General features: G+C 35.2%; 1 protein-coding gene across 1 annotated transcript in view; it reads right to left on the bottom strand.

The window, feature by feature from the left end:
* Xrn1 (5'-3' exoribonuclease 1) overlaps positions 1 to 25909 on the bottom strand; it is a 116479-nt gene that overhangs the window by 38667 nt on the left and 51903 nt on the right. Inside the window, exons 20-29 of the mRNA XM_027933726.2 lie at positions 21682 to 21813; positions 18013 to 18175; positions 15989 to 16102; positions 13921 to 14019; positions 11115 to 11230; positions 10483 to 10629; positions 6580 to 6669; positions 6062 to 6197; positions 1847 to 1903; positions 1610 to 1742 (exon numbers count right to left, since the gene is read on the bottom strand). Of these exons, the coding sequence (XP_027789527.1) occupies positions 1610 to 1742; positions 1847 to 1903; positions 6062 to 6197; positions 6580 to 6669; positions 10483 to 10629; positions 11115 to 11230; positions 13921 to 14019; positions 15989 to 16102; positions 18013 to 18175; positions 21682 to 21813 (1187 nt within the window). The remainder of the gene's footprint in view (positions 1 to 1609; positions 1743 to 1846; positions 1904 to 6061; positions 6198 to 6579; positions 6670 to 10482; positions 10630 to 11114; positions 11231 to 13920; positions 14020 to 15988; positions 16103 to 18012; positions 18176 to 21681; positions 21814 to 25909) is intronic.

Here is a 25909-nt window from a genome sequence, read left to right as displayed (position 1 = left end):
TCCTCAGCACCACATACAAACAAAGATGTTGTGTCCGCCGATAACTAAAAAATAAATATTAAAAAAAAAAGAAAATGGATGGAACTTGAGACCATTAAATTAAGCAAACTAAGCCAAATTACAGCTCTTCCACTTATTGATGTAAATAGAAGCAAATTGTTTAATCTTTCAGGTAAGGAAATAATATCCATCTGTCAGGTGGTTGTGAAGGTTGAGTACAAAATATTTAAGTATGTGGCATACCGTTGATACTGAATATGCCTGTGGCCTGCCTATTTTTCCTTTTGGGATGGTGAGACCAAGTGGTTGAGTGCCTGGGTCATGGAGAGACAGTGCTGCAAAGCATCCTGATCCCTGGGCACCTGATTTGCTGTTTCAGGTTGGGGCTATTTTTGGAATCTGCTCCATAAAGTTGTTCACTCCAGGTATCTCTTTGGGACACATTTAGAACCTTAGATGCTTCCTCCTTTTTTTTTTTTCTTCTCTTCCTTTATTTCTCTCCTCCACCCCCCAACTTCCCAGTACTTGATATTGTACCCAGGGGCATGTTACCCTGAGCTACATTCCCAGCCCTTTTTATTTTTCAACTTTGACATTGGGTCTTACAAAATTACACAGGCTGGCCTCAAACTTGTGATCCTTTTGCTTCAGTCTCCTAAGTCACTGGGATTATGGGTGTGTACCATCCCCCACATCTCCTTTTTAAATTTTTGGTTAAAACACACAACATAGGGCTCAGTGGTAGAGCAAGTACTTAGAATGCACAGTGTCCTAGGTTAAATCTCTAGCACCAAAACAAAACAATATAAAAACATAAAATTTACCATCTTAGCCATTTTAAAGTATACAGTACAGTAATGCTAACTATATGCACATTACTGTTCAACAGATTGATAGGTCTGTTTTATATAATTTAATTATCGATATAAAATTTAGATTAATATACAAATTTAATTCCCAATCTTCAAATGTAAACAATGCGATGTTTATTTATTTCTTCATAGAATCCTAAATATTACAATGGAAATTAAAGTAAAGCTCTGAGCAAGATTAGACAAAAGTTTAAAGCCTGGGTACAGTGCCTGTAATCCCATTAGCTTGGGACTGCTGAGGCAGGAGGATTAAGAGTTCAAAGCCAGCCTCAGAAACTTGGAGAGATCCTGTCTCTAAATAAAATACGAAAAAGGGTTGGGATATGGCTCAGTGGTTAAGTGCCCCTGGGTTCAATTCCCAGTACCAAAAAAAAAAAAAAATTTAAAGAAAAGTTATGAAAATTTCCTCTTAGTTTTATAAAAACACATGTTTACCCTAAACATCTTATATAATTTCAGTGTGATAAATATAAACCAGCAAAATTTGACAGTCCCATCTCAACTTCCCCTTCTTTTAATTATGTCTTAGATGATTACACAGGCAAAAAAAAAAAAGGGGGAATTTTCTCTGACAAATACAATGTAGAAGGAAAAAAAAATTTCACAAAAGCTACAACATAAAAGGATTTTTTTCCTGATATATACATTTTTCTGCTTAGATATGAAAAACACACAAATTTGTGCTTTATATTACCATATAAGTATAGCTAAAGACTTATCAAGTATTGAGACATTACCTCCTTTGATTCCTATGATGGTGCCCCGAAGGCCAACTGGAACCGAAAAATTCTCTCTCACGTTTACAACACGGTCAAAGAGACGAAATTCTGCATCCCGATCAGGAATGACTCCATGTTGCTGTTCTAAAGGCTGAAAAGAAGAGAGCCATTAATTCTCATTAAAAGTTTCTCTAATATATTGAAAACATTTTTAAAGCAAAAGCAACTAGTTTGAATTCTTTGATAGGAACTTACTCTGTATAGCAAATGTGGCTTCACTGTCACTCGTACTTTCTTATTATTCTTTCTTTGCTGAGGAAAGAAAAAAAACTTTTATGTGTAAAATTGTAAAAGCAGAATTCACTACTTCAACATATCTTAAGTTTACAGAACCAAAAATAAAAAACAAAACAAAAAAGCTTATAAAGCCAAACGAAATGATTAATTTTAAGAACATCTAAAGTTCCGCAGCTATGGGTAAGTGGGAATAAAATAAACATTTATAAAATGCTTATAAACCTAAATTCTTATTTAAAAAATTTTAATGTAAATTGTTTTTGAAATATGACATAGAAAAATGCAAAGTTGTAAGTGAAGCCAGAAGAATTTTTTTCTTTAATACATCTGTGTGTATCCACACTTGATCCGAGCAGCACTTTTCCTTAAGCATAAGAAACCCTCTCCAGCCCCTCCTACTTACTGGCCTTCCTCAAGTAAACTTACTGCTAACACAAAAGATTAGATTTGCCTATTTTGAACTTTATATATAAAAGTGCTATCTTATGGCTTTTTTCCTCTTTCAAAAGAATTATAGGAAATAGCCAGCAAAGATTTTTATAGAAGAAAGAAAGGTATAAAGTATTATCTGTGAGAACACCATGGGTTGTGTGGTATTTTTAAAAATTAAGCTTGAGTTCATTTGATAAAACCTTTGCCTTTTGATCTATTGTGAAATTTGATGTCTGAATGTTTGAGTTATCTACAGAATGCTGGAAGAAGAGTTTTTCCTGTTCTTTTTCACTTGTTAGTTCTGTGAACTCACACTTTCAGCATTAGTTGCCTTCCATCTATGGGAAGGCAATAATTTTACGTGTTCTAGCTAATCAAACAGTGGAAATAATTTCTATCGATTGTATTCCATAAAATACTAGGTTGTTAAAATAGAGAGTACTAACCTCATTTAAAAAATGTCAGCAGTTCTATCTTTAGATTTCTCTTTAGAACATCACTTTTGCAAATAAGGGCAAGAGGACATCAAACAACAATGAACTATAGAGTTCATGTATTCACATACTGTAAGTGCTCAATCCTTTAAACAGTATCTATTTTATTATGAGGCATTTTATCTTTTCTTTCAGTAAATATTTGTTAAGTTACATTTATGTGCCATGCAGTCATTAATCAAAGTGCTAGGAATAAAGCAGTGAACCGATTGTTTACTCTAGTTAAGAAAGATGTAACAGAAACAAAATGGGGGCTAGGGATGTTGTTCAGCTCCCCTGGGGGTGTTGAACCAATTGGAGTTCTGCCTTTTTATTTTTATCTTGGGATAGGGTGTTGCTAAATTGTCCAGGCTGGTCTTAAACTTGCAATCCTTTTATATTGGCCTTCCAAATCACTGGGATTATAGGCATGTGCCACTTGGCCTGTATATTTGAAAATTAAAGGCAAAAAGCATTAAAAAAAAAGGAGCAGGGAAGAGAGATGGGCAATATGGGGAGATAATGCAATTTTAATAAGGTGAATAATGAAGGCCATATTGATAAGGTGTCTATGTATTCAGCCCATAGCAGGATTAACAGACTGCAACAAGTGGAATATCAGAAGAATTTAAAGGAACTAAAAAAAGAAAAAGATACCAGAACTGTGCCTGGACTACTGCATTGGAAAAAACAACCCAAAAGCTCTAATATATACCTAGGCATTGTTATACCACAGCTCTGACCAGAGGATGTGATTATCAAACTTCATTTGTTAGGCAAATGAACACACTAGGTAATTTCCACAATATGCTCCATTCTATAGGTATTGGATGAAGAATTTGGGGACTACTCAAAATGTGATCATTTTTAGAAATGCAGAATCTTGGGCTTGGGGTGTCGCTCAAAGGTGGAATACTGCCTCACATGTGCAAGGCCCTGAGTTCTGTCCCTAGTGTTGCAGAAAAGAAAAAGAAAAACAAAACAAACTCTTAAGCCTCACCCTAGGCTTACGGAGTCAGAACCAGTATTTTACCAAGATGCTACTATGATTTATTTGTACTTTAAAGTTTAAGAAGCACTGCTCTAAGGTGGAACCCAGAGCTTTCTTAAAAAGCTCTCCCAGTAGCTGGGTATGGTGGTACACGCATATAATCCCAGATACTCAGGAAGCCGAGGCAGGAGGATCACAAGTTTCAGGCCACTTTGGACAATGCAGTGAGGCTCTATCTTGAAATAAAATAGAAATAAAAATAAAATAAAGGGCTGGAAATGTAGCTCATTGGTAGAGAACCTCTGGGTTCAATTTTCAGAACCATAAAACAAAACAAACAAACAAAAAAATCAAACCTCTTCTTTAAACCCTCCAAAACAAAACCAAGAAACAATGCTGAAGAAATATATTTTATTCTATATTGAGACAATTAAAAGGTAATCACAGCTGAATATCAATAACCTTTCAAAAATTAAACTCCTGGGACAGAAGGTAAAGCTTAGTTGTGGAGCACATGCCCAGCATGCATGAGGCCTTGGGTGTGATCTCCAGTATACATCCCCCAACCCCCTTTAAATTCTTTGCGCTGAGCCTTATAATTTCCCCCCAAGAGAAAAAAACAAACAAACCCATCTAGTGGTGATTTTCTAGACCATAATCAGAAAAAAATTCAAGTAATAATAATTATAATAGTAGCTAATCATTATTAGGCATCAATACTAGCTAAGCATTATTAAAAGGTTAAAAACTTTTTTTTCCTGAATTGGGGCTTGGACACAGGGCTTGCTGCATAAGTACTCTACCACAGAGTAGACCCCAGTCCAAATCAAAAGAGGGATTCAAACAGAGAGTGGAGGAGATAGGTTGAGTACAGTTCTTAATTCTACTAGTGCAAAAAAGAGTGCTATGTTAACAATCATTTTAATAAAAAAGTAAATTTGTGAAAAATAAAGTTTCTAAAAAGCAATAATATCAATTCATTTTCTTTTATTTATTTTTTTTAAATTTGTTGTTGTTCTCGTAGATGGACAGCATTCCTTTGTTTCATTTTTACGCAGTGCCAAGGACTAAACCCAGGGCCTCATACATGCTAGGCAAGTGCCACTGAGCTATAGCCCCAGCCCCCCATTTTCTTTTTGTAATACATTTTTTAAATATATATTTTTTAGTTGTGGATGAACCTTATTTATTTATATGCGGTGCTGAGAATCAAACCAAGTGCCTCACACATGCTAGGCAAGTGCTCTTCTACTGAGTCACCACCCCAGCCCAATCAATCCATTTTCTATTGTACTATGGTAGAAGAGTAAAGTACATAAAATACATAAGTCTACTACAGAAGCTTGTTACTCTGAAAAAGCAAAATATAAGAAAAAGGAGAGAGATAAAGTAGGATTTCAAAAATTCTTACTAACTGAATGAACTTGAGTGACAAAAGTCCATTTTGTTTTATTTTTTTTACTTATTTTTGTACTGGGAATTGACCCAGGGGTCTCTATCACAAAACTACATACCCAGCTTTTTGTATTTTTTATTTTGAGACAAAGTTTCCCTAAATTGCCAGACAAGACCTTGAACTTGTGATCCTACCAAGTCAGTGGGATTACAGGCATGTACCAGCCTGCTTAACTCTGAAAGCACATTTTATTTACTTGTTTATTTATTTTCGTTGCTGAACCCAGGGGTGCTAAACCACCAAGCCACATCCCCAAGCCCCTGCTGAGTTTTTAAGTTTTGAGACAGGGTCTCACTAAATTGCTTAGGGCCTCATTAAAGTGCTGAATTTGAATTTGCAATCCTCCTGCCTCTGCCTCCCAAGCTATTGGGATTAAGGCATGCATCACCATGCCCAACTCAAAAGTACATTTTACTTGTAATTTTATAAAAGTTAATTAAGTAAATTATTTTCTACAAACACATGAATTGTACCTTGAAAGAACGTTGTTATTAGAATAGATAGAAATGGGGATTAACCTTATTTCTCAATCACAAACTTTCTATCATGAGTAGAGTTTCAAAATATTAATTCTTAAAGCTGGAAATACTATAAAGAAATAAAATTTAAATGCTATTGCTTTTGTATATTAAATCTGTTCAGATGAACTTACTCATGCCATTGAAAATGGTTAGGATGCTTTTTAAAATCAAAGGATTATTTTAATTAGAACCATTGAGTATTGATATTAGTTGGTAGAAAAAACTTAATTATTTGTAAAATAATACATAGTACATTTAACTTAAAATCTCATCAATAATTTTGTTATTCAAAGCTGATACCTTGCACTTTTCAACTTCTTCCTCGATTTTCTCAACAATAGCTGCATCCAGAATTTGTAAATCACAAGAAGAACGAGACAAAGTACTGACAGGATGTCCTTTTAGCCAAGTAATAATTTCTTGAACTTTCTCTGCACTATAGTTAACAACAAAAAACCAAAATATTTTCCACATTTATTAAGACTTTGAGAGCTTATATTAGAGAGATGATATAAACTTTCTGAGAATTGTGGCAAATTTATATAATTAATAATTAGTGAAATTAACTAAGTCTAATTATAAATCTAACATAAAATGGACATGCTATCTCTCAATAATAAAGAGTACAGAAAAAAATCAGTTTAAAATTATTCGCTGACATCAACAAAATAAAATTTCTAATGAGCTGTTAAAGGAAAAATGAAACAATACCAAACAAAACAAAAAGTAACATGAGAATTTTTGATAAACTAGGTGCACTCTTCAAGGAAACCATTAAATTGAATTATGAGTCAATAAATACCATAAATCTTGCTTACCCATTCTCATTTTCTCCAGGCCAAATGTCATCTTCATAGAACACATCCTCTTGGCTATTTTTGGCTATATAACTAAATAGTTCTGGTGCTCTAGTCAAACAAACAAGAAACAATATTGCTGTACAAACACATATGGCTCATTTCACATAAATTTTCAGGAAATAATTTTAGATCCTGAGGGGGACATGTAACATTACCAAAGAAATATTATTAAGGGACACTTTTAATAAGGAATAGAGACTGAATGATTTGAAAACCAGAATATACTTATACCTTTTAAAAACTCCCATGGCTGAGGGAGAAATCCCTAGACTTATAAAATACTTCAATGATGACTCCAATTCTTTGACTACAGTGACAGGAGATAAATGAACAAAAATAATATTTATAAGCTCATTTTCTAATGTTTTCAACAAAGCTGGATCACTCTACAATACAGCAGACCAAAATGGATTAATAGTTTCTTCTGATATTCCTCAAAACTCCATTTGTTTCTGAATAGTGCAGGACTTTCTGGTATATAAAAGCAGACTGAACACGTGACAGTAAAGTATAAAGAAGTCCATACATCTAGAAACACAGACAAAGACAGAAGCAGAGTATCTGATAGCATGTAAGAATTGTTAATGAAATTTCAGAAGTTGGAAACTGGGTGGGCGAGTATTGTAGGTATTCTTAGACAGGAATAAGCTGAATCCTAAATTCCCAGTAGGGGAAGTCACCAATAAGCAATTTCAACCAATCACAAAAAGGGTTCAAGTGCTTTTTTCTTTATGTTTATAAAGTGGGCTTAAGGCAAGCATCCTGTATTCTCAAAGTCTCCCAGTTTGTGAATTGTTACTTTGTATGCATTTCTTTTGCTTGGTTAATTTCCAGAATACCAGCAGAATACTAGCAGTCAATTTTGTCCCCCACATCCATATTGTGCAAGAAGTCCGGAGGACACCCTCGAGCCTTCTACAACAGAAAAACATAAAAATAATATAAGAAACAAGAACTACAGAACCCTGCAAAAACTCAGGTACACTTGAAGGTTGTAGCATGAAGTAAGATTTAATAGGATTTTAGTTGACAGTCATGAGTTGGTTACTTGCCTACCACCCCAACAGAAGACCTCGTCAAACTGGGGATACCCTAACCTTAGGTACACCAGAACTCAGGCAGCTGGGAAGTGGTGAAGAGGTGCCATGATGAAAACGGGATTAATGAAAGCATAAATCCTATATGATGCATCACTAGAAGCAGACTGTCTCTAGGAAGCCGACTCTGAGATGGAGATAAATATACAGGAAGTATATAGTAGAAAGTGCTTGTGGAATTAACATGTGTGGAAGGGTAAAGAGAGGAAGGAAGCAGAACTGGGCACAAGGAGAAACTAAGTTGTGATTCATTCTGAAAGAATTCCCTGGCCAAACCTATAAAGATCTCAAATTTGCATGGCCCTTCAGACTTGTCCTGAACTGGAGTAATCAGGTTGCTTGGACCTTTATCCTGCCTTCTAGGTCAGGCACTGGATCTGTGGCTACTGTAGAAAGGGCATGCAACTTTAGGAATTCTTGAAGAGGGTTAGCAGTTGGGAGCCCTCAGAATCGTTACTGCTGTGAGGGGACCAGGCCATTCAGTCCTGAAGAGAGATATGAGGGGTGTATCACAGTAACCACTTGCTAGTGAGGCCTTTTCTCCAGTTTATTTCCAGAAAACTAGCAGTTAGTTTTGTACCCCACATCTATGGCACAAAGAAAAGGCTGAAGGATATCTCTCTTGGAAAATTAGCCAAAGAGAAAAGAAATATATATGGAGTGATACCAGGAGGTCCTTTTTAGAAATAGTGAAGTCCTGTGTTATAAGCCCCACTCAAGTTCACTTTCAAAATCCTGAGGGAAAATGATCTCCAATCCAAACAAGCATAGGAGAAAAATAAAGGCATTTCCTGGCATGCAAGCTTTCTCAAAAAGCTACCAGAGTTAAATGCTTCATCAAAATGGAGTCATAAACAAGAAAAGAATACAGTGTAGGAGTCAGAAAAAAGAAGCCATCCTACACAGCGGAAGGTGAAGGGAAACTCTAGGATGACAGTAAAGGGAAATTCCAGAATGAGAGCTGTGCAACAGCCCTAGAGAGCAATCAGCGTGCCAATGAGGTAGGATGATGTAAGGTTCCAGGAAAAAGTCTTTAAAAAGAAAATGGAATTCAGAGACCCCCTGATCTGTTTGACAGTATTGAGTTTCAAAGCTATGGCACAGTTTAGGACTGAATTATTTATATAAACTTACATAATAAGCAAATAATAAAGCATCAGAGAAAATATGTATAAGAAAGGAATGTAATCATAATACCTCCACAAGGTCCAGCTGTGAATATTTATTTTATCATAATCAAATAAACCTTAAATATAGATTTAACTAAAAAATGTGATAAAACTCTAACAAGAGGAGGAGTATGTCTGTGGGGATGTGAGGAAATGGGGAAGACCTAAAGCTCAATTAAAAGTATCTCAGAATAGATGAATGGCAGGTCATGGTGTCACACATCTATACTCCCAGCAACTCAGGAGGCTGAGGCAGCAGGATCGTAAGCTCAAAGCCAGCCTCAGCAACTTAATAAGGCCCTAGGCAACTTAGTAAGATTCTGTCTCAAAAGATAAAACAGGTTGGGGATGTGCCTCAGTGGTTAAGTGCCCCTGGGATAAATCCCTGTACCCAAACAAAAAACAAACAAGCAAAGAAAAATTAAATTAGATGAATGGGTATGTGAAGTTGAAAAAAAAAAAAAAAGATGTTTAAACATGGACCTTTTGATGCAATATGAAAGTAAATAGAAGAAACAATCTAAATTTTTGGATGGTAGTAGAGAATTGAGCCCCCATTCTCCATCAAAAAATATAGAATGTGTTGTGGGTATGGTGGTGCACACTTGTAATTCCAGCAACTCTGGAAGCAGAGGATTCCAAGTTTGAGGCCAGTCTCAGCAACTTAGTGAGGCCCTAAACAACGTAGTGAGACCTAGATCAAATAAACAAAACAAAATAATACAATAAAAAGGGCTGGGAATGTAGCTTAGTGGTTAAGCATCCTTAGGTTAAATCCCTGGGGGGAAAAAGAAAAGAAAAAAATATATATGTAAATAATGTGACTTTATTTGGAAACAAGGATTTTATAGAGGCAATCAAATTAAAGTGGAATTATTAGGGTGGGCTCTAATCCAATAAATAGGTGTCCTTATAAAGGGGGAAATGTAGATACAAATATAGGGAGAACGGTCACCTGATGATGGAGGATTGGAGAAATTTATCTACAAGCCCTACTGCCTTTAGAAGAACTACTGCTCTGTTGATATCTTGATTCAGGTCACCAGAACTGTGAGACAATAAGATCATGTTGTTTAAGACACTCAGTTTATGATACTTTGTTAGGGGAGTCCTAGAAATTCAAATATAAGAGCTCTTCGATAAGGTCAGAAACCAGGGGAACAATGGAAAGAACATTAAATTGTGAGAAGAGGCATATTTCCTGTAAATCTTAGTCACTAAGTAACTCAGTTAACATTTACTAAAGAAAATGTTAACATGTTTACAAAAGGAATGTTAACACAAATGTGCTGCTGCATATTTTTCTAAAGAATTATTTCTAAAACTGGTATAAGGCAAGACAAAATAAATAGTATGTTCCTAAGTTTCTGGCTATCTATTGGAATCTTTTGTTTTGATACTGGCATCTGAACCCAGGGGCACCTTATAACTAAGCTACACCCCCCAGCCCTTTTTATTTATTTTGAAACAGCAGCTTGATAAGTTGCTGAGGTTAGCCTTGAACTTGTGATCCTGGAGCCTCAGCCTCCCTACATGCTGGGTTTATAAGTGTCTGCCACTGTGCCCTGCCTAGTAGAATCTCGCCAGACACTTACCTCTCTAAGTACTCAGCAAGAAGTTGTTCTGCTGCAGATGAGTACATCCATTCACTTCCAACTTTCTTAGTATATCCAGGTACCTCTTCATTTTTTTTGTTGAATTTGAGATTTAAACCCACATTTGCTTTATGGTCTCCATGAGGACTAAATTTAAACCATACACACAAACACACATACAAATTTTAAAAACTTGTTCAAGCAGTGAAACGTTTTCCTTTCTACTCTGTTTTTATGTTCTGTATTTTAATTATGGTTATTTTCAATTAGCAGTAATTGAAAAACTAGAGGAAAGGCTTCAAAATCTAAATCAACAAATTATGTAAATAAATTATGTAGTTATAGAGGATAATGAAATAAAATGCAAGGAAATTTATTATTGAGGTTCCACACACACCCTATGATACCTTTTTTCAAGGTTCAATTTGTTAGCTGCTAAAAATAAAAGCTATCTTTCCAACCATCTAAAACATGCCGTTCAAGTAAAAGATTATCATCAGAGGAAGTGATACACGATTTTAAAAGAAAATCCACAGCAATTAATAAGAAAATAAATATTGAAATACTAGGCATTTAATCTTTATCATTTATTTTTCTGCCACTTTAAGTACATTTTTCTAACAAAAACTTACTTTCTCCTAGATCCTCTTCCAATAAAAATACTTCCTGTAAACCTTGAAACAAGGTATCCACTCACTCCAAGGCGACTGGCCAACACATATCCTGGGTTGTACTTTATAGAATATTTCTTTAAATATAAAAACAAAAAGGTCAATTATGTAAACACAAATTCACATTAAATATTATTTCTTTACCTTTAAAATTTGGAGATAATCAAGACATCACTAACCATTGGATTGTGGCAATATAAGGATTCTCATTTAGATCCATTTCCCCTTTTTTTTTTGAAAGGAACTGAAGGCAGAATTTTTCTGCTCCTCTCTTTTTCTCCTTAAAGAACAGAATTCCCAAGGATGGATGAAAGGGGGAGGAAATATACAGTTTGTGAAACTGTCTTAAGAAATAAAACTCTACTGTAAGTACTAAATGGCAAACTCCTCAGGCAAGAATTTTTTATAAACTTATTTTTATATTCCAAGCAGGGCTGAGTAAAGTACCATGGACAAAATGAGGCCTTAATAACTATCATGCTGAATTAAAACATAAGTATGTCATCAAAATAATTACAATTGAGCAAAATTAAAATATTTTTCATACATGGATATAAGTAATATTCTTTTCCCCTAAATACTTACCAAAGTAATAAGTATGTATAGTCTCATAATTAATAAAGTCAATGAAAATAAATCTAAACTTGTATAGGAGAGAAACCATAAAAATTGTCAAATTAACAAAAAGAAGTAACTGTAGCACATGCCTATAATCCAAGTGACTCCAGAGGTAAAGGCAGGAGGATAGCAAGTTTGAGGCCAGACTTGGCAATTTAGCGAGACCCCATCTCAAAATAAAAAATAAAAAGGACTGGGAATGTAGCTCGTGATTTTGCAGCCCTGTGTTCAATCCCCAGTACCATAAAACCAAACAACCCCTGCCCCCAAACAGATAATCTAATTTTTAACCAGGATCAAGTAATTTGCAAATCCAGTACCAACTATCATATACTCCTTATATAATGTATACAGAAATAACACATTAATTTTTATACATATATTAATTATATGAATAGCTTATATTCTCAATTTATGCACATATCTGATATGAATATAAGGAAATTTTACTACCAACAAAAACCAAATATCTAGAGATTGGTGAGGAATTAAATGAGCCACCATTATTTTATTGATCATATTTACAATGACCCCCCCCCCCCAATGAATAATTGTTTTTGAGGGTCTGGAATATAAAGTTATTAGTAAATTGTGTAAATATGTTAGTAAAGAATGTAACATGTTTTTTTTTTTTTTCCATAAAGTACACCATTAGATTTGGAATAATACAAATCAAGTACGTATTCCAGAATAGTTTGTGTATCTACAAGTTGTACCACTTTTGTAATAAGCATTTGGAAATATGTCATGGAACACTGAGTTATAATAATTGGATGGGCTACTAATACTTAATGCCCAGAGGTCAAAGGTGTCAACTGTCCTTTCATATACAGAAGAGTCCTATTTACATAATTAACTCCCCCACACACATAATTGTCTTGCTCCAAATACCAACAGTACTCCTTTTGAGAAATGCTGAACTATGCTATAATTAAACATTAATTAAAATTATCACAACCCACAGATTATAAAAAATTATATATAGCTGAAGTTGGGGTAGAGAAAGATGGAGGATTAAATAAAAATTAAAAGAAAGCATGTAAATAAGACAGGAAGTGTACTGGAGCAGATATCCTGACCAGCACTCTATGCTACAAGTGGGTAGGCTCTTCTGGATCTGGAAGCCAGGGATGAAGAAATGCAGGTTCTTCCACCATCACCAACTCCCAGAATAAAATTCCAGTTTTTCTGTCTGATGAGCCACTCTGATGGTTTCCTGACTATACTGTCTATATTTCCTCTTAAGTAGATACCTTTTTTTTCCCCTGATGAATAGGGACATCTCTGCTTTCTATATATAAAGTTTCCTCATGGTATGCTGATTCTTAATGTCTTAAATTTACTTCACAGGATATAAAGCCCTGGATTTTACCAAATAACAGCAAAAGTAGCAAAAGCTGGTTGATGGTGAATTAATTTCAGTCAAGTTAATTATTGGGTCATTAATAAAAACAAATGATAGCTATCAGAAACTTCACCCTATATTTTTAAAATTTTTTTTTAGTTTTAGTTTACACAATACCTTTATTTTATTTGTTTATTTATATGTGGTGCTGAGGACAAGGGCCTCGAACGTGCTAGGCGAGCACTTTACCGCTGAGCCACAACCCCAGCCCCAACTTACCCCTATATTTACAGGGTAAAATAAGGCCAGTAAACATTTTTGGAGGAAAAGTCCTAAAAAAAGTTGCAGTGAATTTAAATTCAGTTTCCCAATATTCTCTAGGATTGAGACTGTCTATTTTAGCTGAGTAAAGATAAGAACCTTCATAGAAAGGCCACTGGCCACTGTAACTAAAAATGCGGGCTTTGAATTACTATAAATTAATAAGGGGATTTCAGTGACTTTTTTTCCCTTAAAGATTTACATGAGGGCTAGGGGTATAGCTCCCTGGCAGAGCACATGTCTAGCATGCATGAGGTCCTGGGTTCCATCCCCAGCACTGCTACGAAAAAAAAATTTATTTTTTCAGTGCTAGGGTTCAAACCCAGAGACTTGCACATGCTAGATTTACATGAATTTTTAAGGACAGATTTCATATTCATTCTTAAAATATTTGAAATAAATTTTAAAAAGGTGGCAACAGTGTTCTAACATTTTAAAAGTTTAGTGATATTCTAAAGAAGCAACATGAACTACTATACTCACATGCTGGTTCTGTATTAGAGCATCAAGGTTGGGCTCACAGGGAATGCTGAAAACCACACGAATCCTACCTTCTGTAATAACATCACCTGAATCTTGAACCTACAGGAAAAAATAAAAATAACACCACAATATGTTTTAGTTTCTTTCGTTACATTTTCTACTTATCTGAATGGTATTATTTCTAAAATATGCTATGACAATAAAATGAATAGTGGAAATCCTCCTGGAATTTTTAAGTGGAAGTGATAATATTTTGAGTCCTTTTATTCTTTCTTTAATAGCTGTTAATCATTCTTTTTCAAATTAACTTATTTGGAAATTATTTCAAAGAACAAAAAAATTACTAAAATGAAAATAGTATGAACACTTACAAACATTGGCCCAGACTCATTTATTAACATTATAACAAAAATGGCTTTAACACTTGTGTACTGTGTACATTTACATACATGCAATATATTTCTGGTTCTGTATACATCATTTTTGCATTCATCTGTTTTTGTAAACAACATACTCCTTAACCTCTAAATATTTCAGTGTCTAGTTCCAAAGAAGTAACTTTTATTAAAAACCACAATAGTTATTAAATATATAAATTTAATACTTTTATAAATATTATTTTATCTAAGCTAGTGTTCATATTCCATTTTGTCAGCTGACTTAATGATGACCTATATGGAATTCTGTTCTCCCTCTTTTACAGGATCCAGGCTAGGATCAGACATAGCATTTAATTGTTTCTTTAGCATTCTTTATCTGGAATATATCCAGGACTTTTCTTTGTTTTTCATAATATGGACATTTTGAAAAATAAAATTCATTCTTCCCTCTTGACTCTGCTTTAAGAAAGAAAAAAAAAAAAAAGAGCTCCTTATTTTGGATTTGTTTGATGCTTCTTTGCAATTAAGTTACAGCCAGAATATTGTATAGGTGATATGTCTTTCTTAAGGTGTCATATATGGAGGTACACAAGGTTTACCTATTTCTCACTGTGATATCAACATTGAGCATACTATCAACATGCCACTCAGTTTCTTCACTGAACAATTTGTTTCTCTTGCACTTAATAAAATGTCTTTGGAGAGAAACTTTTTTAACCATGCAAAATACCTGTTCCTGATAAAAATTCTCCCTAGCTTTAACTTCCAAGGCTGTCTCTTACTGTTACTCAAAATGTTTTCATTCAAAATGTTTTTCCAACACTCACACTCTCTTCCATTTACTTTAGACACGATATGGTAACAAGAGCACTTCTCTTTCCCATTTATTTTTTTATTATTATTGAGGTATCATAATTCCCATTTCCCACCAGTGATTAATTCATTACTGTGTATAATTATTTTGGTTTTCTGTCCCAGACTTGGCCTGTGGGAGCCCCTTTAGCCTGGTTCCTGTGTTTACATGACATGCTTCCATTGTTCTTTTGAGCACTTCTTACTTTCTGGCATAACAAGGTATTCCAGATACACATCCTGTGTCTTCCCTGTCCCACACTTAGAATCCACTATTTCACCGAGAAGCACTGATGTTCCCCTTTTTTGGGATATGGTATTACAGGTCAAGATCTGGTTGTTACATTCTAATAGGTGGCTTTGCTTATTATTATTTTGAACAGAGCTAAAAATTTATGCATGTACGAACACACATGCATACACACATATTTTAGAAATCAAGAATTCACAGTGCATCTCCAAATCTGTCTCCATACATTCTTTCTCTCATTCCGTATTTGCAGAACTTTTTCCCTCAAAACATCAATATACATAGAAATCATTCAATAACCCTATAATATATCTAATATAATCTCATAATTGTTTCATTGATGTCACCACAATAAAAAAACATTTAAAAAAAAGATCAGGATTTGAATTCTTCATTGCCACCTACTGACCCTAAACTTCTCAAGACTAAAGACACGTATTCAAATACTGAGTTCATAACTTACACAAATGAATTCTTTATTTTTTCCCTTTGTGTTACATTTTTGCCTCTAAATAAAGACAAGTTAAATAACTCTATGAATTTGAAAGCAGGCAGAAATTTAATTAGTAGCAAATGTGAAACTAACTTCTCCAGTGCAGCCATAATATGGAGTTCCCAGCATAAATACCACACTTCTAGGAGGAAACAAATCATCCAGTGTTTTGATATTGGAGAAACGAGAATCAAAAGCTCGGATGTCCTACATAAAATGAAATATAAAAGTAAATCATCACAGTCAAAATTTCTATAGTTACACGTCATTATTTTTCTTATAAGATTATGTTTATGCTGTCTGCTAAATGTCAAATGTGAAGATTTTCTACATAACAATATTAGAATCTGTAACTTATCGACTGGATATACACCCCGCACTCTTCTAGGTACTTCACACATTTATTTAGTTCATTTAATTCTCAACGCTACCCTCTGTGGCAGAGACTATTATTAACCTTACTGTACAGATGAAGAAAGGATGGCACAGAAGGGACGAACCTTGCTGGATCTATGATAAAGGTTAATTTGTAAATTAGGCAAGTAAGAGAATAGAACATTTATAACAATATACTATAGTAAAGGTTAGGTGAATGTGGTTTCTCTCAAAATATCTTGTATTGTTCTCATCTTTCTTCTTGTGATGATAAAATGCTTAGATGATGAGATGAAGTGTGCTCAATGACTAAGCATTCAAAACACTGTGGCCATAACTTTTGTAGTTTGAAGTGCAACACAAAGCTAACACAGACTTATTTTTCTGTCTTCACAATTTTATAGACAGAAGATTCATTTTTTACTATAATCTTAGCAATTTTAGCATTTGTTTTTTTACCTTTCTTATGTTGAGAACTTTACTTTTTCACTTAAAGAAAGCACTTTAGGGGGCTGGGATTGTGGCTCAGTGGCAGAGCGCTTGCCTCGCACATGTGAGGCACTGGGTTCAATCCTCAGCACCACATAAAAATGAATAAACAAAATAAAGATATTGCATCTGTCTATAACTAAAAAATATTTAAAAAAAAGAAGCACTTTATGGCTTCTCTTTGGCACATACTAATGGTCTTCTTCACTACTATTACATTTTGGGGTCATTGTTAAGAAAAATAAAAGTTATTGCACTATAATACTGCAATAGGTGATCTGATAACAGAAATGTCTATTAGTGACTAATGGATAGGTAGCATATTCAGCATAAATATGCTGGATAAAGGGGTGATTCACATCCCCAGGTGGGACAATATAAGATTCCATCATATTACTCAGAATAGTGGCCAATTTAAAACTTACGAATTATTTAATCCTGGCATTTCCATTTAATATATTTAAAAAAATTTTTAGTTGTAGATGGACACAATACCTTTATTTTATTTATTTCTTTTCATATGGTGCTGAGGATCAAACCCAGTGCTTCACACATGCTAGGCAAGTGCTCTACCACTGAGCTACAACCCCAGCCCTCCGTTTAATATTTTTAGACTCTGGCTGATTGACGGTAACTGAAACTGTAGAAAGCAAAACTTTGGATAAGCAGGGACTACTGCATTTAAATTTTTTCTCTCTTACCATGTCTAAGAACATAAACAGAAAAATAAATGCATTTTATGTTCATTTGTTTATTTAAGGTAAATATTTTTGAAGAAAACACACCTGAACTGCAATGGTAAAAATTAATGCTGTAATTTTTTTTTAGAGATTAAGTCCTTAAAAAATACCCCAAAGAAGCTGGCATGGTAATGCCTGTCTTTAATCAGCAACTCAGGAGGCTAAGAAGATAATCACATGCTTGAGGTCATCCTCAGCAACTTAGCAAGACCCTGTCTCAAAACAAAAAACAAAAGTGCTGGGTATGTAGCTCAGTGGTAGAGCGCCCTGGTTCAACCTCCAATACTGAAAACAAATTAAAAAGTCCAAAAGACAAGTTTCCACAGTGTACAGTGAGTGTCTGAGCATGAAATACTTTTCTACAGATTAATGTACTTTGCAAATTATATTAAAGAATAACCTCTACTATATATTGTTGAGTTAGCCTATTGATAAATATTAATGTCAGTCTTTTTTATACAATGTATAATACAGTATACATTAAGATGAAACTAAAACTTGATGAACACCTACCTTGACAATAGTTTGATAAACAAAAGGAAGAACTTGTTTTGACCACTGTTTTTCTAGACGAACTTCACCATTTTGACTTATTTGATATTTACGGCCTGTGAGTAACTGAGCATACACAACTGCAGATGTTTCATTTATTATTATTCCTTTTCTTCTCAGGTAACTAAAAGAAAGAATTAAAAAGAAATATAGCTATGTATAAGTATGTATATAGTCTAAGATGATAATCGTTCGAAACTACCAACTCATAATCAAATGTTTAAATAAACTTCAAATAAATATGCTAGCATTTCTGCATGCCTAACTAAGTTAATGCAGTATTTATTTTAGTCTATGGATACTTCTTCCACTGTCTATGTGGTTAAATGAGAAATGAGAGAGTCATAAGAAACTCCTGTGTTTTACATTCTCTAGGATGGCTGTACTTACAACACAGGAAAACAAGTGTTGGTGACAATATGGAGAAACTGGAATACTTGTACACTGTGGACGGAAATGTAAAGCGGTACAGCCGCTATGGAAAACAGTTTGACAGCACCTCAAAAAAGTAAACACAGAATTGCCTTAGAACCCAGTAATTCTCACTCCAGTCAGAATGCCAATTATCAAGAATACAAGTAACAATAAAGGTTGGTGAGGGTGTGGGGAAAAAGGTACACTCACTCATACACTGCTGGTGGGACTGCAAATTGGTACAGCCATTCTGGAAAGCAGTATGAAGTTCCTCAGAAAACTTGGAATGGAACCAACATTTGACTTAGTTATCCCACTCCTCAGCATATACCCAAAGGATTTAAAATCAGTATACTACAGAGACATAACTACATCAATGTTCATACAGCTCAATTCACAATAGCTAAGCTATGGAATCAACCTAGGCGCCCTTCAACAGATGAATCAATAAAGAAAATGTGGTACATATACACAACGGACTATTACTCAGCCATAAAGAAGAATGAAATTATGGCATTTGCAGGTAAATGGATGGAGCTAAAGAATATCATGTTAAGTGAAGTAAGCCAATCCCCCAAAACCAAAGGCTGAATGTTTTCTCTGATATGTGGATACTGATTCACAATAGGTGTCAGGAAGGAAAAGTGGGGTTCACCTAATTGGACGGGGGAATGGCGGGGGAAGAGAATGGGAAAGACAGTAGAATCAACTGGACATAACTTTTCTATGTTCATATAAGAATACACAACCATCGTAACTCCACATCATGTACAATGACAAGAGTGGGAAGTTGTACTCCACCCATATATGTCAAAATATATTGTGTTATGTATAACTAAAAAAAGAATTAAAAAACCCCCCAAACCCATAAATTCCATGTCTAAGTGTATACTCCCCAAAACTGAAAACAGGTATTCAACAAATACTGGTAAACAAATGTGCATAGTAGTACTATTCAAAAGAGGAAAAAACCTAAATGTTCACCAATAAATGGACAAACCTATAATGGAATATTATTCATTCAGCCACAACCAGAAACAAACACCAATAGATGTGACAATGTGTATGAACTTCAGAAACATGCTTAGTGAAAGAAATCAGACATAAAAGGTCACATATTATACGATTCTGTTTATATAAAACATCCATAATTATTAAATTCATAGAGAGAGATTAGTTTATGTGCATCAGTTGGGTATTTTCCATCTAAAGCAAGGGTATGCAAATGACAGTAATGGACTAAACCCAGAATGCCTTCTGCTTTTTAAAACAAACCTTTACTGGAACATAGTTATCAATTACATACTGTGTATGGCTACTTTTGTGCTATAATGGCAGAGTTGAGTAGATGTGACACACATCATAAAGTCTATAGCCTGAAATATTTACTACCTGGCCTTAATGGAAAAGTTTGTAGGTCCCTGATCTAAAACATTTAATGGATATTTTCTTATCTCTTTTCCATTTTTTCCATTTAAAATAATCAGGCAGATTCTATAAACTCCGACTATACTCTTATTTCTTTGTGCTATTGTACTATTTGCTGGGAACTTCTCAGCTTTTTCTTTTAGTTCATTAATTTAAGTTCTAGTATACTCATATTATTATTCAGACCATCTACTGAGCTCCATATAATAATCATATTATTGAATTTTATGTTTGACTACACATAAATATATGTATTATATACTATATATCATATAACATAATACTATATAAAATTATTATATATACTATATAGTATATAACAATATATTCTTACATATATATTTCATAATAGTTTCTCTAAGATAAGAATTGTTCTGAAGTAAGTCACATCATCTTAGCCAGAAATACAAGTTATCTAACAAATTTCTGAAGTGGAAATTTCTTAAAAATTCATCTGTTTCTCTCATTCCATATCTGCATGTACCTAAATCAATTATCATGCTGTAGTTTGACCAAAAATCACATGTTAAAATCTATCCCCATCCACCCACTGTAAGATTCATGAGTGTTTTTGTACATGTTTTTATTCATTGTTGTATCCACAGTGCCTACTACTAACCCTAGCAGTATTGATACTCAAATATCAATATGTTGACTATATGAAAAAATTGACTAAACTCTTCATCTGAAGTATATGGATAAGTTTCTTTTTTTTTCCAATTAAAAGACTCTTGACCAAAACAATATTCATTCAAACAATTACTAAGTACCTACATACTAGCCAAAAAATTAGAATAAAGTGGTCAAAAAAGCAGATATGTTCTACCCTTACAGAGCATACTCATTTAAGGTATCTAAGGAGAGACTTATTAATCACATAGTTTATTATGATTTTATTTATGTGAAAATAAGAAAATTCAGAAGATATACCTTATGGTAGGATTATATAATTTATATTCTTGAGAGGTGAAAATATATTCTACCTTTATCTCTTGAGATCTGTGTTTATATGCTTTAATGCTGAATGGTCTGTATACATTTTTCCTGTGTACTCATCTTTGAGTAAGGGCATTAAGCAAATTATTAGCTCCTGAATTATAGGGGAGAAGTATCCTTGATTCCCCCCAAATTTATTAATGGATTTTCCTACAGATTAATCAGAACTTGCTGACGTATATACATTTATAACACAATTTCTTATGCTGCTGCTGGTCTCAATTATTCTGTTTTGGTTTTGAGATCTCCAGTGTTTCGATAAAGAGGTGTTGTTAGGATGGGATCATAGGACACAAAGCACTGTAGTGACCTAGAAAATCAGCACTGCAAGGATGGAGGTTCTCAGTCTGGTTAGAAGTTACAGGATGCATTTCTAAACTGTGTAAGGATGCGGTAGAGGGAGAAGGGAGGAATAGGGAGAGAATGAATATGAGGAACAAAGAGGATCTCCCTTCCAATTTTTATTACTTACACATGGCCAAGAAATGGCCTTATGGTTAATGGAAATAGCACTAAAATTTAGGCAACACATTAAGTTATTTATAGCATTAAGTGATGATATTATTTCATTTTTTCCCTTATTTCATTAAGTATTTTAGTGACAAACTGGTGAAGGCTATAACTGCTGTGAACCAGATATTATTTTAAACTACGGCTCACTGTTTTCTTTAGAACACAAGATGAGGACAGTAAGTGTTCAGAATAACTACTATGGTAAGTGGAAATAAGTTAGAGAATGAATACATTTAAAATTCTAATTCTAGTATGTTAAATTCTTTTTACAACACTTACTGTTCTGAAATTCCTTGTACTTCTTTTGTCCAGTTAGATTGTTCTTTGTCTCCAAGATGGATTACTTTAGATGGTGGCACAGTCCTTCCCAAATAAAGCTTCTGTGTTCCTGGAGGTTCTTCTAAGTAAAACCTTAAAAATTAAAATACAAAGTATTTAATGCCAAATTTATGCTTTAATATAGAGTTCTAGCAGTATGAATGTCCAAAGTGAAAAAATTTCTATAAGTACAATAGCAGGAAAAAAAAAATAGAAAAAAAAAAGGCTTTTTTGAAACTGTAACATATATTATAGAATAAGGACTTCTAAAAAATTCAAAGCTGAGTGCAGATGCATATGCCTTGTAGTCCCTCAGGAAGCTGAAACAGGAGGAGACCCCACGTTGGAAATCGAACTATGAAACAAAACAAGACCTCATCTCATTAAAAAAAAAAAAAAAAAAAAAGCATTTATAGTCACTTCAAGAAAAATTAAATACATAGGTATAAATATAACAAAACATGTACAAGACTTGTATAATAAAAAACTAAAACACTGATGAGGGCTGGGGATGTGGCTCAAGCGGTAGCGCGCTCGCCTGGCACGCGTGCGGCCCGGGTTCAATCCTCAGCACCACATACAAAGATGTTGTGTCTGATAAAAACTAAAAAAGAGAAGAGGAGCAGCAGCCTGCTGAGAAGCAGAGCCGCCCCCTCCCCCTGCGCCGGCAAGGTAGAGGGAACTGTGACCACTGACAGAAAAGGCCCAGTGGCCCGCGGCGGGACAGAGCTTCCGATCACTCCTGCAAGGTAGGCGGGCCTGCAACCCACCGGAAGAAGAGGAGCACTGGCCTGCTGAGAGGTAGAGCCGCCCCCCAACCCCCGCGCCTGCCAGGTAGGCGGAACTGTGACCACCGACAGAAAAGGCCCAGTGGCCCGCGGCGGGACAGAGCTTCCAATCACTCCTGCAAGGTAGGCGGGCCTGTGACCCACCGGCAGAAGAGGAGCAGCGGCCTGCTGAGAGGCAGAGCCGCCCCCTCCCCCCGCGCCTGCAAGGTAGACGGAACTGTGACCACCATCAGAACAGGCCAGACCTGCAACCGACAGACAGAACAGGCCCAGTGGCCTGAGGAAGGGTAGAGCCGCCCCGCCCCCCGCATCTGCAAGGTAGGCGGACCTGCGACCCACTGGCAGAACAGCCCCAGAGGCCTGCAGAGGGGCAGTGCCGCTGCCTGCGCCTGCAAAGTAGGCAGAACTGCGACCACCGACAGAACAAGCCTAGCGGCCCGCAGAGGGACAGAGCCGCCGCCCGCGCCTGCAAGGTAGGCGGACCTGCTACCAACCGGCAGAGCAGGCCCAGCGGCCTGCCGGCGTGGTAGGCACATTGCCCCAATTGGAGGAGGGGCAGAGCCGCCGCCCGCGCCTGCGAGGGAGACTTTGCAACTATACAAGACCAATATAAATATATAGGGGGGAAATTCAATAGCACCACAGTTTCACCAAGTAGAAAGGAACGCGAACAGTATGAAGAGACAAGGAAAGAAAGGACCACAAGCAATGCAGGTCAACTCAACGTTAGAAGAGGTAATAGCTGCAGCAGATGGAATGTCAGATAAAGAATTCAGGATATATATGCTTCAGATGATCTGGAGTCTCAAGGAAGACATCAAACAGCAAAATCAGACAATGAAAGATCACTTCAACAATGAATTACATAAACAAATCCAAGAAGCAAAAGATCAACTATACAGGGAGATAGAGGTTATAAGAAACAAACAAACAGAAATCCTAGAAATGCAGGAAGCAATAAACCAACTTAAAAACTCAATTGAGAATACTACCAGCAGAGTAGAACACTTAGAAGATAGAACATCAGACAATGAAGATAAAGTATTTCAACTTGAAAAGAACATAGACAGCTCAGCAAGACTGTTAAGAAACCATGAGCAGAACATCCAAGAAATATGGGATAACATAAAGAGACCAAATTTAAGAGTCATTGGGATACAGGAAGGGACAGAGTTTCAAACCAAAGGAATGAGCAATCTATTCAATGAAATAATACGAGAAAACTTCCCAGACTTGAAGAATGAGACAGAATCCCAAATCCTAGAAGCCTACAGGACGCCGAATGTGCAAAATCATAAGAGACCCACACCTAGACACATTATAATGAAGATGCCCAACATACAGAATAAGGAGAGAATTTTAAAAGCTACAAGAGAAAGGAAGCAGATCACATTTAGGGGTAAGCCAATCAGGATAACAGCTGATCTTTCAACACAGACTCTGAAAGCTAGAAGATCCTGGAATAACATATTTAAACACTGAAAGAAAATGGGTTCCAACCAAGAATTGTGTTTCCAGCGAAATTAAGCTTCAGGATGGAAGATGAAATTAAAACCTTCTACGATCAACAAAAGTTAAAAGAATTGGCAGCTAGAAAACCATCTCTTCTAAACATCCTTGGCAAAACATTACAGGAAGAGGAAATGGAAAATAACAATGAAAACCAACAGTGGGAGGTAGGACAGTAAAGGGGGGGAAAATAATCAAAGAGGAAAACAAACCATGTTTAGTAACAGAAATAAACAAATATGGCTGGAAGAACAACCCATATCTCAATAATAACCCTAAATGTTAATGGCTTAAACTCACCAATCAAGAGACACAGGCTAGTAGAATGGATCACAAAACAAGACCCAACAATATGCTGCCTACAGGAGACGCATTTGATAGGAAAAGACATACATAGGCTGAAGGTGAAAGGTTGGGAAAAATCATATCACTCATATGGACTTCGGAAACAAGCAGGAGTGTCCATACTCATATCAAATAAAATAGATTTCAATCCCAAGTTAATCAAAAGGGATAAAGAGGGACACTACATACTGCTTAAGGGAACCATACACCAAAAAGACATAACAATCATAAATATATATGCCCCAAACTATGGTGCAGCTATGTTCATCAAACAAACTCTTCTCAAGTTCAAGAGTCTAATAGACCACCATACAATAATCATGGGAGACTTCAACACACCTCTTTCGCCACTGGACAGATCTTCCAAACAAAAGTTGAATAAGGAAACTATAGAACTCAATAACACAATTAATAACCTAGACTTAATTGACATATATAGAATATACCACCCAACATCAAGCAGTTACACTTTTTTCTCAGCAGCACATGGATCCTTCTCAAAAATAGATCATATATTATGTCACAGGGCAACTCTTAGACAATATAAAGGAGTAGAGATAATACCATGCATCCTATCTGATCATAATGGAATGGAACTGAAAATCAACGATAAAAGAAGGAAGGAAAAAGCATACATCACTTGGAGAATGAACAATAGGTTACTGAATGATCAATGGGTTATAGAAGACATCAAGGAGGAAATTAAAAAATTCTTAGAGATTAATGAAAACACAGACACAACATATCGGAATCTATGGGACACACTGAAAGCAGTTCTAAGAGGAAAATTCATTGCTTGGAGTTCATTCCTTAAAAAAAGAAAAAACCAACAAATACATGATCTCATACTTCATCTCAAAATCCTAGAAAAAGAAGAGCAAAACAACAGCAAAAGAAGTAGAAGGCAAGAAATAATTAAAATCAGAGCTGAAATTAATGAAATCGAAACAAAAGAAACAATTGAAAAAATTGACAAAACTAAAAGTTGGTTCTTTGAAAAAATAAATAAAATCGACAGACCCTTAGCCATGCTAGCGAAGAGAAGAAGAGAGAGAACTCAAATTACTAGCATACGGGATGAAAAAGGCAATATTACAACAGACACTTCAGATATACAGAAGATAATCAAAAATTATTTTGAATCCTTATACTCCAATAAATTAGAAGATATTGAAGGCATCGATAAATTTCTTAAGTCATATGATCTGCCCAGATTGAGTCAGGAGGATATAGACAACCTAAACAGACCAATATCAATTGAGGAAATAGAAGAAACCATCAAAAGACTACCAACTAAGAAAAGCCCAGGACCGGATGGGTATACAGCAGAGTTTTACAAAACCTTTAAAGAGGAACTAATACCAATACTTTTCAAGCTACTTCGGGAAATAGAAAAAGAGGGAGAACTTCCAAATTCATTCTGCGAGGCCAACATCACCCTGATACCTAAACCAGACAAAGACACTTCAAAGAAAGAAAACTACAGACCAATATCTCTAATGAACCTAGATGCAAAAATCCTCAATAAAATTCTGGCGAATCGGATA

Source organism: Marmota flaviventris, chromosome 8, assembly GCF_047511675.1.
Source record: "Marmota flaviventris isolate mMarFla1 chromosome 8, mMarFla1.hap1, whole genome shotgun sequence".
NCBI classification, from domain to species: Eukaryota; Metazoa; Chordata; class Mammalia; order Rodentia; family Sciuridae; genus Marmota; species Marmota flaviventris.
This window is presented reverse-complemented; position numbering and strand designations above follow the sequence as displayed.